This window comes from Hydra vulgaris, chromosome 05 (assembly GCF_038396675.1).
Source record: "Hydra vulgaris chromosome 05, alternate assembly HydraT2T_AEP".
Lineage (NCBI taxonomy): Eukaryota > Metazoa > Cnidaria > Hydrozoa > Anthoathecata > Hydridae > Hydra > Hydra vulgaris.
In genome coordinates, this window is record NC_088924.1 from 12,646,589 (window position 1) to 12,660,703 (window position 14,115).

Consider the following 14,115-nt stretch of genomic DNA (forward strand, 5'->3'; position numbering starts at 1 on the left):
TAAAAAACTTTCATTCATTGATTTTAAAATATATACGCCTTTTTCCAGACCATTAGTAACAATTTAGAAATGCTAAACTGTTTATAAATTACAAAATGTTTATAGACTTAATCTTATCTAGATGCATTTTAACTTCAATTAAAATTTGGGATTACTTATGTTTTTTGAAAAAACAATGAATTATAAAAGTTGTAACTGCATTATAAAAGTAATAAAGTTATTATAGTGTTGTTACTTTTACAATGCAGTTACAACTTTTATAATTATAACTAGTGATTAACTATTAGTGATTAGTGATTATAATTAGTGATTATAATTAGTGATTAACTATTAGTGATTAGTGATTATAATTAGTGATTAACTATTAGTGATTAGTGATTATAATTAGTGATTATAATTAGTGATTAACTATTAGTGATTAGTGATTATAATTAGTGATTATAATTAGTGATTAACTATTAGTGATTAGTGATTATAATTAGTGATTAACTATTAGTGATTAGTGATTATAATTAGTGATTATAATTAGTGACTATAATTAGTGATTAGTGATTATAATTAGTGATTATAATTAGAGTTAATTTTTATAATTATAGTCATAAGTTTATTGTTTTGTTTTTTATAACTTTATTGCTAAGAAATTTATGTTAATTTGGTTTATGAAAACAAAGTACAGTATCTTGCATAAACTAAAATTTTAAAGACCAGATATTTTTCCACATATACCAATTGGTAATCACTTAATTCCCTAGATTACTTAACAAAATCTCTATCTTTTGTAATATTTAATTCTGTGTTTAAAGATGAAAAAAAATATTGGTACATTTTTTATTATGTGATTTGAAATGAATGGATATTCCTCAAAAAAAAAAGAAGCTCTGTTTCACAGAGGCAATTAAATTGCATGTTTCATTATGATCAACCTTTTAATTGTCGCATGCCTCATTATGATCTACATTTTAAATTAAACTTTTTAATTGATGAATATTTTTTTGTTCAATAACCATAAAATATTCTTGTCATTAACTATTCTTTTCTTAGTTTTTTATGAAGTGAAGTTGTTAGTGGTAATATCTTTTAAAATTAATGACAACTAAACTTATAACAATTTTAAAAAGAGCCATGAACCATCTCAGTAGGCATAAAAAGCATGTAATATATCATTCTCAATTAAAACTTCATACGGTTGTATTATATTATATATAAGTTATTCTAATATCATTATAATATAGTAAATATATTATAGATAACATTATTATTAAATTAAGTACATTAAAATAATTAAAAAAAATTGTGCCTGCTTTTGAAAAAATAAAACAAATTGCAGAATTATTTAAAATAATTACAGAAGAAATAGAACAAATTGCAAAAACAGAATTAACCCACATTATCTTGCATAAGTTTGTCATTATTTGATTTCATAGATGTAGGCGTACAAACAGTATTATGAGAAGGACGACGCAATGGAGTCAGCGCCTAAAAAGAATTTTATTTAAAACATCATTTTTAATATAAAAAAAATTAATTACAAAATATGCAAATAAACAAATCTTTAATAAACCAAAGTTTGAAAATAAATGACAAAAGATAAAAGAAAAAATTAAAAGAAAAACAAGTCAACAACTTTTTATGACCAAATTAACCAAATAACAACAAGCTTCTGCAAGATGAAGTAATAACAATAATAAATTTATAATAAAAACAAGTAACTAATTAGTAATAAAAAAAATATTAATAGCAAGTTATTAATAAAATACCTTTTGATCTGTTAATGGTGATGCAACTGAAAGTTTTTTACATTGCAGAGGTGTAAATGGTTCCTTTACCAATAAGGATGGGCTGCAATTTTTAAACAAAGGTGTTTTTGAGTTTGCTGCAATCCAATGTGTCGCTGGAGGTTTTAATTCTATTTCTTGAGGTAATTTAGCTTCTGACATCAACATATCAGCAGTTTGATTTAAACCTGCATTTGTAAAGTTTAAATAAACTACCTATTATTTCATGATAAAATAATAGATAGTTTTATCATGTATGTTTTTTTACAAACTAACAAGCTAAAAAAAAAAGTCCTTATTCATTAGTGATATAATGATTGCAAACTTTTGGCCAATGTTAACACTGATCCACAAAAAAAGGCCAATACATATCAACAAAAAAAGACCGATACTGATTAGTTTACTAATTATATGAATAATAAATAATATAAAACTAAATACTACAGGTTAGAATCAAGATCATCATGATCACACAGATACTGAAAATAAGTAATCGACTAAACCTGGCAAATGTCTCACTGCTTTGTAACTCTGACTTAAAATACACTCTGCTTTGGGGTTTTTGGTTGAGTTTAGGCTAGAGATGTTGACTTGATAAAAATATTTGTCTCAGGCAGATGTTAACATCTAGCTACTGCATTGTAGAAAACCTTCCGGGCAAAAACTATAGGGGTAAGCAGAAAATTTTTGTATGTCAGCCTTGCACTCTTTTTTCATCAAATTAGCTGACATAGATTTAAACCGTTGTTACATTGTTTCCTGCCTTGGATGATGAACACAAAAACATCTTCACTCCTTTGTTATTTCTTATCTATATTAATGATCTTTATTGAATGCTACCTCTTGAGTGGCTCAAAAGCAACGCTGTATCTTTTTACTGTAACTGTTCCACTATGCTCAAAAAACTTTTACAAACCTAGTTTTTTACCTTAAACACAATATTTTAGAAATCCTGTCTTCACATTTTCCATCCCTCACACAGTTTTTAAGGTTTTTTTCCCAATCGTTTTCTTTTAATTTAAGTTTTTATTTAACTTTCTTCTTTGCTTTCTGTTACATACCAACTTTCATAATATCAATCGCGGCCTTTTTTGAAGTGAATTTAGTATTTAAAAATTATATTTATTTGTATAATTTTGCCTCAAAAATAAAAAGTATACTTATATTACATATAGAGATATATAACTATTTTCATAATGCAAGAATAAATGTTTTTTAAAAAGCAATTGGTTAAAAAAATCAGTTGGTAAATGCTAATACCAATTGTGCAAAAAGTGGCCGACATCAATGCAGATTAATCATTACATCACTACTGAAGAATAAATTAAACAGTGTTTAATAGGCAACACACATTTTGACACAGTAGAACCTTATTATTAAATAGTATTATATTAGGGTAAAAACCTATGAGCTTAAATATTTGTTCAACGCCTGAGTAAATACAACTTATGATAAATTATGTCAATATGAGCTTGCATCTCTATTAACTAATTATAAAAGATGCAAGCATAATCAGTAATGCAGCACAAAAAATACCTTGTAATCGTAGATGATCATGAATTATTGAGAGCAACTCCTTTTGAGGATAGGTAATCTTTGTTTGCATGATTATGTCAGCCTAAAAAGTTAAAAGGTATTATACAGAATAAAAAAGATAATATACAGAACAACAAAGAAACTATGTTTAAAGTAGAAAAAAAAAAATAAAGTTTAAAGTAGAGATAATGATTAAAGTAGAAAATTTTTTATTTGTTAATTTATAAACATAAAACCTAATACAAATACAATGATAATATATTATATATACCTTATTAATAGCCGTAAACATTGGAATGGCACTGGACTGTTGCATTTGAAATGACTTTCCAGTTACGCGCTCAATTAAAATAGAAGCATACTTTTGAAATTTTGTATGTTCTCGAATATGATCTGACAGCACTGGTTCTCTCATTAAAATATGAAAATTTTCATTGTGAAACATAGGCAGTTTACTGAGAACTTGACATATATGTTCATTTACAGATAAAGCGCACAAAGCCTGAACAATCAAGATAAACCATTAGACTATTGCATATAAATTATATTAATATACTAATAAATGCAAATCAAATAAAACCATTAATTATTAATTATTATTGTTATTATAATTTATTATTAATTTTATTTATTTAAATATTTTATCAATTTATTTATTGCTATTTAATTATTACATTTTATATTGCTAACTTTAGTTTAAAACTTATATTATGAACTATTCATGACTTTAGTTGACTTTAGTTTAAAACTTATATCATGAACTTTAACCACATAGATTGCGTACAAAAAACTAATTTTAAATCAAAATTTAAATATTATAGTATGTTAGGTATATACATACCTTTACAAAATGTACAACACACACACAAAACATTCAGTAAAAAATTTAAAACTACTATCGCAATACTGTCAACATTCCTGTATTGATGAATGGCAACCCTCTCACTGAGTCCTTTTCTTGACATCTTCTTGAATAATTGTTTACTGTTGACCTTTCATGGAAACTATATATACAACCAATTGCTAAAGTAGTATCTGCTTAGGTTGCTTCTCTTTATTGTGCATGCCATTTTCTTACTTCTGATTCCATTCTCTACCTTTACAAATCTCTTATTCGTCCCTGCATGGAATACTGTTGTCATATTTGGGCTGGTTCTTCTATTGATGCTCTTTCTCTTCTTAATAATGTCAAAAAATGCATTGTAAACAGTTGTTGGACCCGCTTTATCTGCTAAGCTTGAGCCTCTTTCCCATCGTTGTAAAGTTGCATCTCTTTCTCTTTTTTACAAATACTATCATGATCGCTGCTTAAAGAAGCTATTATATCCATCAACAAAAACTCATTCTCACTTGACTCTTCATTAAGCAAAGTCTTATCCTTTTACTGCATCTGTCACTGTATACTCTAAAAACTTTTGTCTAGTTTTTTCCCCTGCACTTTAACCCTTTGGAACTCTCTCCCATCTTAACATGTTTTCCTGACATACAACTTACAACTTTTCAAATCTTCTATCAACTGTTTTATTACTCTTTAACTGTATTCTTTGTTTTCTAGTAACTCCCAACTTAATAGTGGTTGCTTGCAGCCTTATTTGGAGTGAATTATAATTTTAAAAAATTTGCAATAAAAAAAAAATTATTTATCACATGGATCGCTTTTATTAAAATCTTGATGACAATAAAGTTTAATTTATAAACAAAGCAAATTTAAAGTGAAAAGAATTGAAATAAATTAAAAAAACTTTAATTAAAAAAATGCAAAAAAAATTTTTTAATTACAATATATATATATATATATATATATATATATATATATATATATATATATATATATATATATATATATATATATATATATATATATATATATATATATATATACACACATGTATATGTATATATATACACACATGTATATGTATATATAAATATACAGATATTTATATATATATATGCATATATGTACATACAGTAGTACCCAAAAATTTGCAAACATGCTGAATAAAAATGAATTTTACTAATATTTCAGCACTTTACTACATCTGACATATATAACAAATAAAAATTTTGTTAATATTTACTGTTACGTCTTGAAAGAATATTGATTATTTAATTAGCATGCTTTAATTGATTTAATAATTAATTAATTTTAATGAGCCCAAAAATTTGTGGACATAATGAAGGTTTTCATATTTTTCCCAAAAATGAGTAATTTATTGATGCCGTAAACAAATAACTTGAAAATAATTAAAAAGCTTCATTTATAAGTGATTGAGGTCACGTTGTATAAGAGATGTATAATATCTCTAGTAAAAAAGTTGATAGCAAGATTATTTCAAATTGAAATTCATTTTGTAAGACAGCACAATTTTATGGAACCGGTAATTCTGATGATAAACAAAATATAAAGAGATATCAACATACGGGGTCCACAATCATTAAAAAGAAATCAGGAAGACCACACAAAACAACATATTGTCAGGATAAAATGCTCATGACGTTAAAGCAAGGAAAAACCCCGTTTTACAGCTATTGATTTAAATAAACAAATAAAATATATTTATATGATATGAATTGTAACTTTTCTACTACGAAAACGTTGTTTGCAACATTTTCAAATACATTTACAAACATTGTTTGTAAATGTATTTGAAAATGTCAAGCTAAATACCTATCGATTTCCTTAAAAAACTGAAACGCTCGAGAAGAATTAGCATGACAGCATTTAAATTAGAGCCTACATTAGACAAAGATTCTTTTTAGTAATGAAAACAGGTTTACGTAGTTCAGATCAGATGGAATCAAATTTGTTTCACATCCAGTAAAAACAAAGTATGTTCCTAAATCTTAACTGCTCTCCGTAAAACATGGAGGAGGTAATCTAATAGTTTTGCTTCAGTAAGGACAGTGTTGATACGCTCCATTAATGTACTAGAACTATTGATCAAGAAATACAAAAACATATGTAAGAGCATTGTGATTCTTTATGCAAAGAATAAAATTTCTCGTGGACGGATATAGCATCAGGAAAATGATCCCAAAACACACGGCCAAATTGGTTCAAGAATTATTTAATTCGTGTTTTGAAGTTAATATCCTAATTAACTGGCTTAATTGAGAAAAGATGCCATTGATTATTAATGGGAACATGTTGACTATCAAATATTAGACATTAAGCTTACAAATCATGCTGACAAATTCATAAAAATCAAAGAAAAATTACACTCAATTCCCATTAATGTTTGCATTAACTTTGAAACCATTTTTGATTGTAAAAGTAGTTCTACAAAATAGTAATGTTATTTTGCATTTCTAATAAATTTTGATCTAATATAAAAAAATCCTACTTTAGGTATAGTAAGAATTTGTCTTAACGCTTAGTAGTAATTTGTTTTTAACACTTTGTCCGCAAATTTTTGAACTTATCAAAAATAGTTATTATTTTAATGAATTACAATACGCTAATTAAAATTTCAATATTTATTGAAAACTTTATAGTAAACATAAAAACCTTTAAATTAGTATATAATAAATTGGATTTAGTTTAGTAAAGTATTTGCTGAAATATTAGTTAAACTTAAATTTTTTTTACCCTGTCAGCAAATTTTTGGGTGTATATATATACTGTGTGGTTTTTTGAGTGTATATATAATTTTTGGGTGTATATACATGTATATACTATATACTGTGTGTATATATAAATTTTTGGGTGTATATATATACTGTGTGGGTGTGTGTGTGTGTGTATATATATATATATATATATATATATATATATATATATATATATATATATATATATACATATACACATGTATATACATATATTAAATGTGTGTGTATATGTGTGTATAAATATATATATACACACACATACCTAATATATATATATATATATATATATATATATATATATATATATATATATATATATATATATATATATATATATATATATATATATTCCAGCTTGGAACCCTCATATGGTGAAGGATGAACAAACTATTGAATCAATAAAGCGCAGAGCCACAAAAATACCAGACAAACTAAAAAAGTTAGACTACAAGTCCAGATGTTTACAACTTGGCTTATCTTCTCTTGTTGAACGTCGTAAACGTGGTGACCTCATCCAAAAATATAAAATTGTTAATAACATCGACATAGTCAACTGGCACTTTCCTCTCATCACAATTCCACCTAGAGCAAATCACAGAGAAAGAATTCACCGTGAAAAGTACAGCAATAATTTAGCTCGTTTCCACTTTTTCAACAATCGCATTGCCAATGCATGGAATATGTTACCAGATAAAGTAATCGGTTCTCCAACTGTCAACAGTTTTAAAGCGAGCCTCGATAAGCTCTAATGTTACTACAGCTCGCAGCTATCCTTAGTGAAAGTTGCAATATGAGCTTCACAAAAACTAACTATAATCTGACATTCTATGATTTTTATTTTGTCAATTATTTTTACTTTTGTTGTGACAAATATATACTACTACTACTACTACTATATATATATATATATATTAGGGTGTCCCAAACACTAGATTTAAAATTTTTTTGAATAAAAATATTTTAAGGGGTCCCTCAAGACCCTCGAATATTTAATGGGTCCCTAATATTTTCAAAAAAAAAATTTTTCAAAAATATGTCAACCTGGTACTCACATGAAGTGAAATTATATAAAAATTTCAAAAATAATATAGAATTGTTATTTTTGGTTTTATTACATGAAAAATTACATTTTTTAACAAAAAAACAAAAAAAATGCATTTTTTATGTATTTTTATGACAATTTTGATAAATAAGTTAAAATTTTTCCAAATTAAATATTATTTTTGAAATTTTTATATAATTTTGCTTCATTTGAATACCAGGTTGACATACTTTAAAAAAACTTTTTTTTTGAAAATATTAGGGACTCATTAAATTTTCAAAGGTCTTGAGGGACCCCTTAAAATATTTTTTATTCAAAAAAATTTTAAATCTAGTGTTTTTGTATTAGATAGAGCACATTAAGGGGGTCTCTGCATATATTTTTCAAAAATGTTGTTTTTTGGGACACCCTAATATATATATATATATATATATATATATATATATATATATATATATATATATATATATATATATATATATATATATATATATATATATTTATATATATATATATATATACACACACACACACACCAACAGAGTTGTATATAAAATGGTACTTAAAAATTAAAAAAAACTTTAAAGACCTTGCAAGCTAGTGTCCTAATAGCATCAGCTTCTGTTATGGGAACCTTTGTATTAAGAGCTGACATAAGTATTTTAATTCCATTGTTTAACCGTACAGATGACCAAATTTTTTGAAGCACTTGATTACTTGCATTATTTGGTTTGCTTCCATCCTGAAATGAAAAGTGCAAAAACCATTAGAGAATAGTTAACAAAAAAGTTTGTTCAATAATCAATATAATAGAAGATAAAAAAATATCTTTTCATTTTATCATATACTTTTATCACTTATAGTTAAAGTTAGATAAACAAAAAAAAGTTCTTGTAATATTATTTGACTTTGCCTTTTGGCGAAAAGCTTTGTTTTATCAAGCTAACAAAGTATTTTCAAAAATGGCTCAGCTGGATTGTGTCAAATCTGTAAATTAGAAATCAGTTGTTTTTCACCTACAATATTAAACAGATTACCAGCATAATTGTGTTATTTAAATCTAGCCAAGTTGCCAAAGTTTATGAGAAATTGGATAATTAACTAATAAATGATCATCTTAAACTTTATTACCTTTGGGAAATTCAGGGAATTTATAGTTTAATTAATAATGGTTGAGGTAGTCAACAACTAAATGATTATCTTGAAATCAATTCAGACAGATAGACAGATTAGAATTGTCTAAAAATATAAAATTTTGAATGAAATTTTTTTTTCAACAAAACTTTGCCAAAAGTCAAACTAAAATTTAAAAATAAAAAAAAAACATTTTATGCCTTTGCATATTTAATGAACTCCACAATTTAATGATCTTCTTACTACGTGTGTGCTGAAAATGACAATCTTGCATAAACATCAATAAATAATAATAACAAAAAATAATAAAATAAAACATGCTATTTTCCAATATGAAATTTTCTCTTGTAACTAATTACAAGAGAATTACATTTATAACTCGATATTGCCCTCATGATATAACCAGAGTGATATTACCATAGTGAATTCTATCATTTTACCTAATGAATTTTGTATTTTACAATTTAGAATTTTTATTTGTGAATGTTAAAAATAGCGATTAGATATAAAGTTAGTTAGAAAGTGATTACGATATAAATTATGATGGTGGCAGTAGCACACATGAATGACAAAAATACATCTGGTGGCAGTTGGATTTTTTTTTTTCCTCACTAAAAATGACAACTTCAAGCAGACATAACTGCAAAATGCTACCTATAACAAACGGCCCAGAAAAAATTACTTAATTATTATTATTTTGTTATTTTAGTGCAAGTTGATTATTTCTGTATATATTTTATGAAACTATTAAAATATTTTATGAAATTGTTCAAACATTGTCATTGTGCTGTGCTACATGAATTCATGAGCATGCAAAAAATGTTCTCATCAAATCAAATACTATTTTTAATTTAATTTTTTAATTTAATAAACGTTTTTGCCTTGCAAACAGCAAAAGTTAAAACAAAAAATTAAAAACAAAAACAAAACAATACAATTATCAATATTTAGATCAAAATGACATTCAGTGGTGTACCCTCTTGGTCACATTAAAAAAAAAATGCCTGTCAGTAGCCCGGCAGGACGACCAGACAGTTTGTTACTTTCAAAAGTGTGTTAATTAATAATATATTCCTTGCGATTATTCTAAAGAAAACTTTAAAAAGCATTTAAAGCACTTTAACAATGAGTACACTATGGTGCGTCACATAATTTCACCAAACTTAATAAAAAGTAGCCGACACACGATTTAATATTTCAAAGTGCGACTGTACTGTTTTTTAAACATTGTTGTTGCATTTTAAAGCACGTTTTTTTATTGATTTAAAATGAGTTTTTAAATTACATTTTTTTTTTCATTTCAAAATGCTTTTATATCATTTTTCAAACCTTTTTTTTCATTTCCAAATGCTCATGTATTATTTTTCAAACCTTATAGTCCATTTTGAATCACATGAATGGGCAGTATAATCATTAATAACACTGAATCTCCTGTTTTTCATTTGTAAAATAAATTTTTATTTTAACTTTTTTAATTAAAATTAACAAAATAAAAAACATTAAGATGCACATGAAAAATTATTAGTAGAACACAATTAGAGTAGCCGTGGCGCAATGGTTAGAGTTCTGGCTTAGAACCCAGAGGTCCGAGATTCAACGCCGGCTCTAGCCTAATAAGCGACACTGGTAAGGAAAGAGGCGTGAACTTCTAGTTAAATGCTCTCCTGCGGTGCTCTGTGATAAGACCGTAAAAACTTCTGGGAGCACCTAAATAATCTTAAAAAAAAAAAAAAGAATGCACATGGAAATTCTTTTTTCCTAAAAAAAAAAGTCTTTGTATAATGAAAAATGTTTATAACATTTTTCATTATACAAAGTGGTTCTCTGTGAAAAGATCGTAAGTTTATAACATTAAAAGCATAATTTTTTAAGCATTCAACTAAATTAAATTTGATTGAAGGTTGAAAGAGAATAATAGAGTATTCTTCTATATATAAAACATTTCTTTGCAGTTCTTTGCAGGCTTTCAATATTTTTGCTTCACATAATGAACCCTTTGTTAAGATTGACAAAAAGAAACAAAACGATATCGACTACGACAAAATCCATCTTTAATCCATGACAACTCATCTTTAATTAATCTTATTAATAAACTAACTAATTTACTTTTAAAAAAACGAGAAATAAAAACTGTTTTAGTTGCCCGCAGGGCGACTGGGAAAAAACCGGAGGACATTATGTGAAACAATTTTAGAAACTGACTTATTTAACACAAGTAGGAACATAAAAAATAAATATTATCTATGCCAAATATTAGAACCTATTTTAAACACAAAAATGTGATCTGCTTCTTGAATACCTTGAGTAAATGAACATGAATAGTAGCTTTATACTTTGTATTATCTCTATACTTTATTAAATAGATTCACACCTGATTCTCAAAATGAGTTACAACCACCTTATTTTCCCTTTTAATAACAAGGGTTCTGTCTAAGAGTGGTAAGAGGTGGAGCGTATGTGAACAATATTATATATTATACAATATAACATGTAAGATTAAAATAACAAATTAAAAGTACCTTTTGACTTTTCCATACACAGTTACAGAGAACTCTTAAAGCAGCTTTTTGAACAGTCACATCAGGTACAAGCTCGCCTTCAACAGCTCGCAGTAAAATCCTAATGATCCAAACATGTTTAATGATGAAACAAAATGTTTAATTGAAATTCGGTTAACAGTTAAATGTGCGTAACTTGTTGTGCTTTTGTCTTTTAATAATTTTTAATATTAATCATTAATTGTTTAAAATCAAATAAATAATAAAAATTAAAAACAGAACAATCAAGAAAACAACATAATTTTTAGTTATAAAATTTACTTAATGCCAGATTGACTTTCTGTTGAAGAGACTTCTATTTGTTTACAAAAACTTAGAGTAATTCGGCGAGAAAATGACATAGCAACCAAGGATTCCAATGCTGTTACAATAACATCAATTCTGAAAACAAGTGTAATAAAATAAAAACTAGTGTAACCAAAAAAAATTTGTGTAACCAATAAAAAATTTAAAACTTAATAATGACAGATTTCTACAAAAACTTGTAGTAAAAAGATATACAAACAACTTGTAGTAAAAAAAATATAGGCCAATACAGATATGATAATATCCCTCAAGATACCTGTTACTGTAATTTTTCCAACTAGATGCCAAAGCAACAAGTTGCACAAGAAGTGGCGTGATGTTAAGCATAATTGCTCTCTGTTCCAATTTTAAAAACATTGAATAAAAATAGAGGTTAAATAACAACAATACTAAGATAGTAAAAACTGTATAGAGTTTTAATAATTCTATAGCTAAAATAAACTCAGTTTTCTGCAAACATGTATACATGCTAAAATGATAGTGGTTTTGAGATTTTTTTTATTTTGAAAAAATATAATTGTATTAGTAAAAAAATTTTTTTTTGTAAGCTTCAAGACTTTATTTCAAACACTTAAGCTCATGCATTATAAAGTAAGGACTAGACAAACTAGAAAATAGTCATATTTATTTTTCATACATTGTTTCACATTTTTCCGACATAGTATTTTTTAGTATGCAAAAAAAGACTAAAAGTAAAAAAAATAACTTTTACACAAGGTTTACAAGAAATGTAATGCTTTGCAAAAGTATTTAAAAGTAATTGATTATAAATTTAATAAATGCTGAGGGTAAAAGAGGAGAAATGGTTACATTTAGATGGGTTGCAAAAATAATACATCTAAAAAATCTATATCTTTATAATATAAATTATAGTAAAAAAAAATTAATAGTTATAAAACACCTTTTCACATTCATTTCCACCATCATCTGATCCATACTCATGAATGAAATCAATATAGTCTTGGACATCTTCAGAAGGTGAGAACATACTCTAAAAAAAATGTCTAGCTTTAACTAATAACATGTTTAGAAAGTGTGAGCATGCTCTAATAATTTTATATATAACTTTTACAAACAATACCTAAAAAACTGCAGTAAATCAATCTGGAAAAAGCGAACTTTAATTTTATAACTTTTAAAACTTACCCTTTTTAAAGTTATAAAACTAACCTCCGAGTGAGCTTAAAAATTAAAAAATCAGTAAAATACAAAAACAAATAAATACAAAAACAATTAAGATATCTTTAAAGATATTTAAAAAAAAAAAAAGACATTTTAAAAGTTTTTTTGTTTGTTTAAAATAATAAAATCAAAACTAAACAAAGATTGAGGTTTTAGTGAGATAAACATTGTTAATTAAATAGTATAAAAAAATACATTAAAAGTGTTATTGAGCATTAAATTGCATTTTAAAAAAACCAAGGGTGTAATCGCATCATCTCTGATAAATCTTACAATACACATGTTACTTAAAAGGTGCAAAATTTTTTTAACAGTTTAATAATAAAAACAATATATTTAAATCTAAACAATACCTTGTATGCTGGTGTAGGAGGAGGGGGAGTGCTGTTATTCACACGAGCCAATGAGCGCTTTAAATTATGATAAATAATTGAAACATGAGCAGTAAAGTATTTTTTAAGAGTTAAACATGCATTCTTGACCATTTCCCTTTGCAAGAAGACACTTTCATCTGTAGACAGCTCAGATTCTTCAATCCTCATAATCTCAAGTGTGCTGATCTATTGACACAAAAAAAATTTACATTTAATATGGCTTTTATATATATATATATATATATATATATATATATATATATATATATATATATATATATATATATATATATATATATACTACTGTGATCAAAAAGTCTGTTTGTCAAAAGGTTTAATTACCTCCGAGTTACACATGTTTTTGTAAACAATCAAAAGTAAATTTTTTGATTTCTACAATGTGTGATTTTGATGAACAAAGAACTTGCATCAAATTTTGTTTGCGGAACGAATACTCTTGTGCAGACAAGTTGAAAATGTTGCGGAATACCATTTTCAAGTATGTTTTGTGTCTCAAACGCATTAAGCCTTGATTGGTGCTAAAATTGCTCAATTTTTTGGATAAAAAATGTTGCGTTGATGTGTGTGAAACT

The 14,115-nt window shown here is 25.9% G+C and overlaps 1 protein-coding gene across 4 annotated transcripts in view; it reads right to left on the bottom strand.

The window, feature by feature from the left end:
- The window catches only part of LOC136080582 (DDB1- and CUL4-associated factor 1-like), a 69,738-nt gene that overhangs the window by 14,897 nt on the left and 40,726 nt on the right, over positions 1–14,115 (bottom strand). For all 4 annotated transcript variants that reach the window (XM_065797402.1, XM_065797401.1, XM_065797403.1 and 1 more), the window contains exons 12-21: positions 13,502–13,708; positions 12,868–12,957; positions 12,223–12,302; positions 11,922–12,041; positions 11,622–11,721; positions 8,558–8,710; positions 3,583–3,813; positions 3,312–3,393; positions 1,758–1,963; positions 1,387–1,476 (exon numbers count right to left, since the gene is read on the bottom strand). In XM_065797402.1, the coding sequence (XP_065653474.1) occupies positions 1,387–1,476; positions 1,758–1,963; positions 3,312–3,393; positions 3,583–3,813; positions 8,558–8,710; positions 11,622–11,721; positions 11,922–12,041; positions 12,223–12,302; positions 12,868–12,957; positions 13,502–13,708 (1,359 nt within the window). The remainder of the gene's footprint in view (positions 1–1,386; positions 1,477–1,757; positions 1,964–3,311; positions 3,394–3,582; positions 3,814–8,557; positions 8,711–11,621; positions 11,722–11,921; positions 12,042–12,222; positions 12,303–12,867; positions 12,958–13,501; positions 13,709–14,115) is intronic.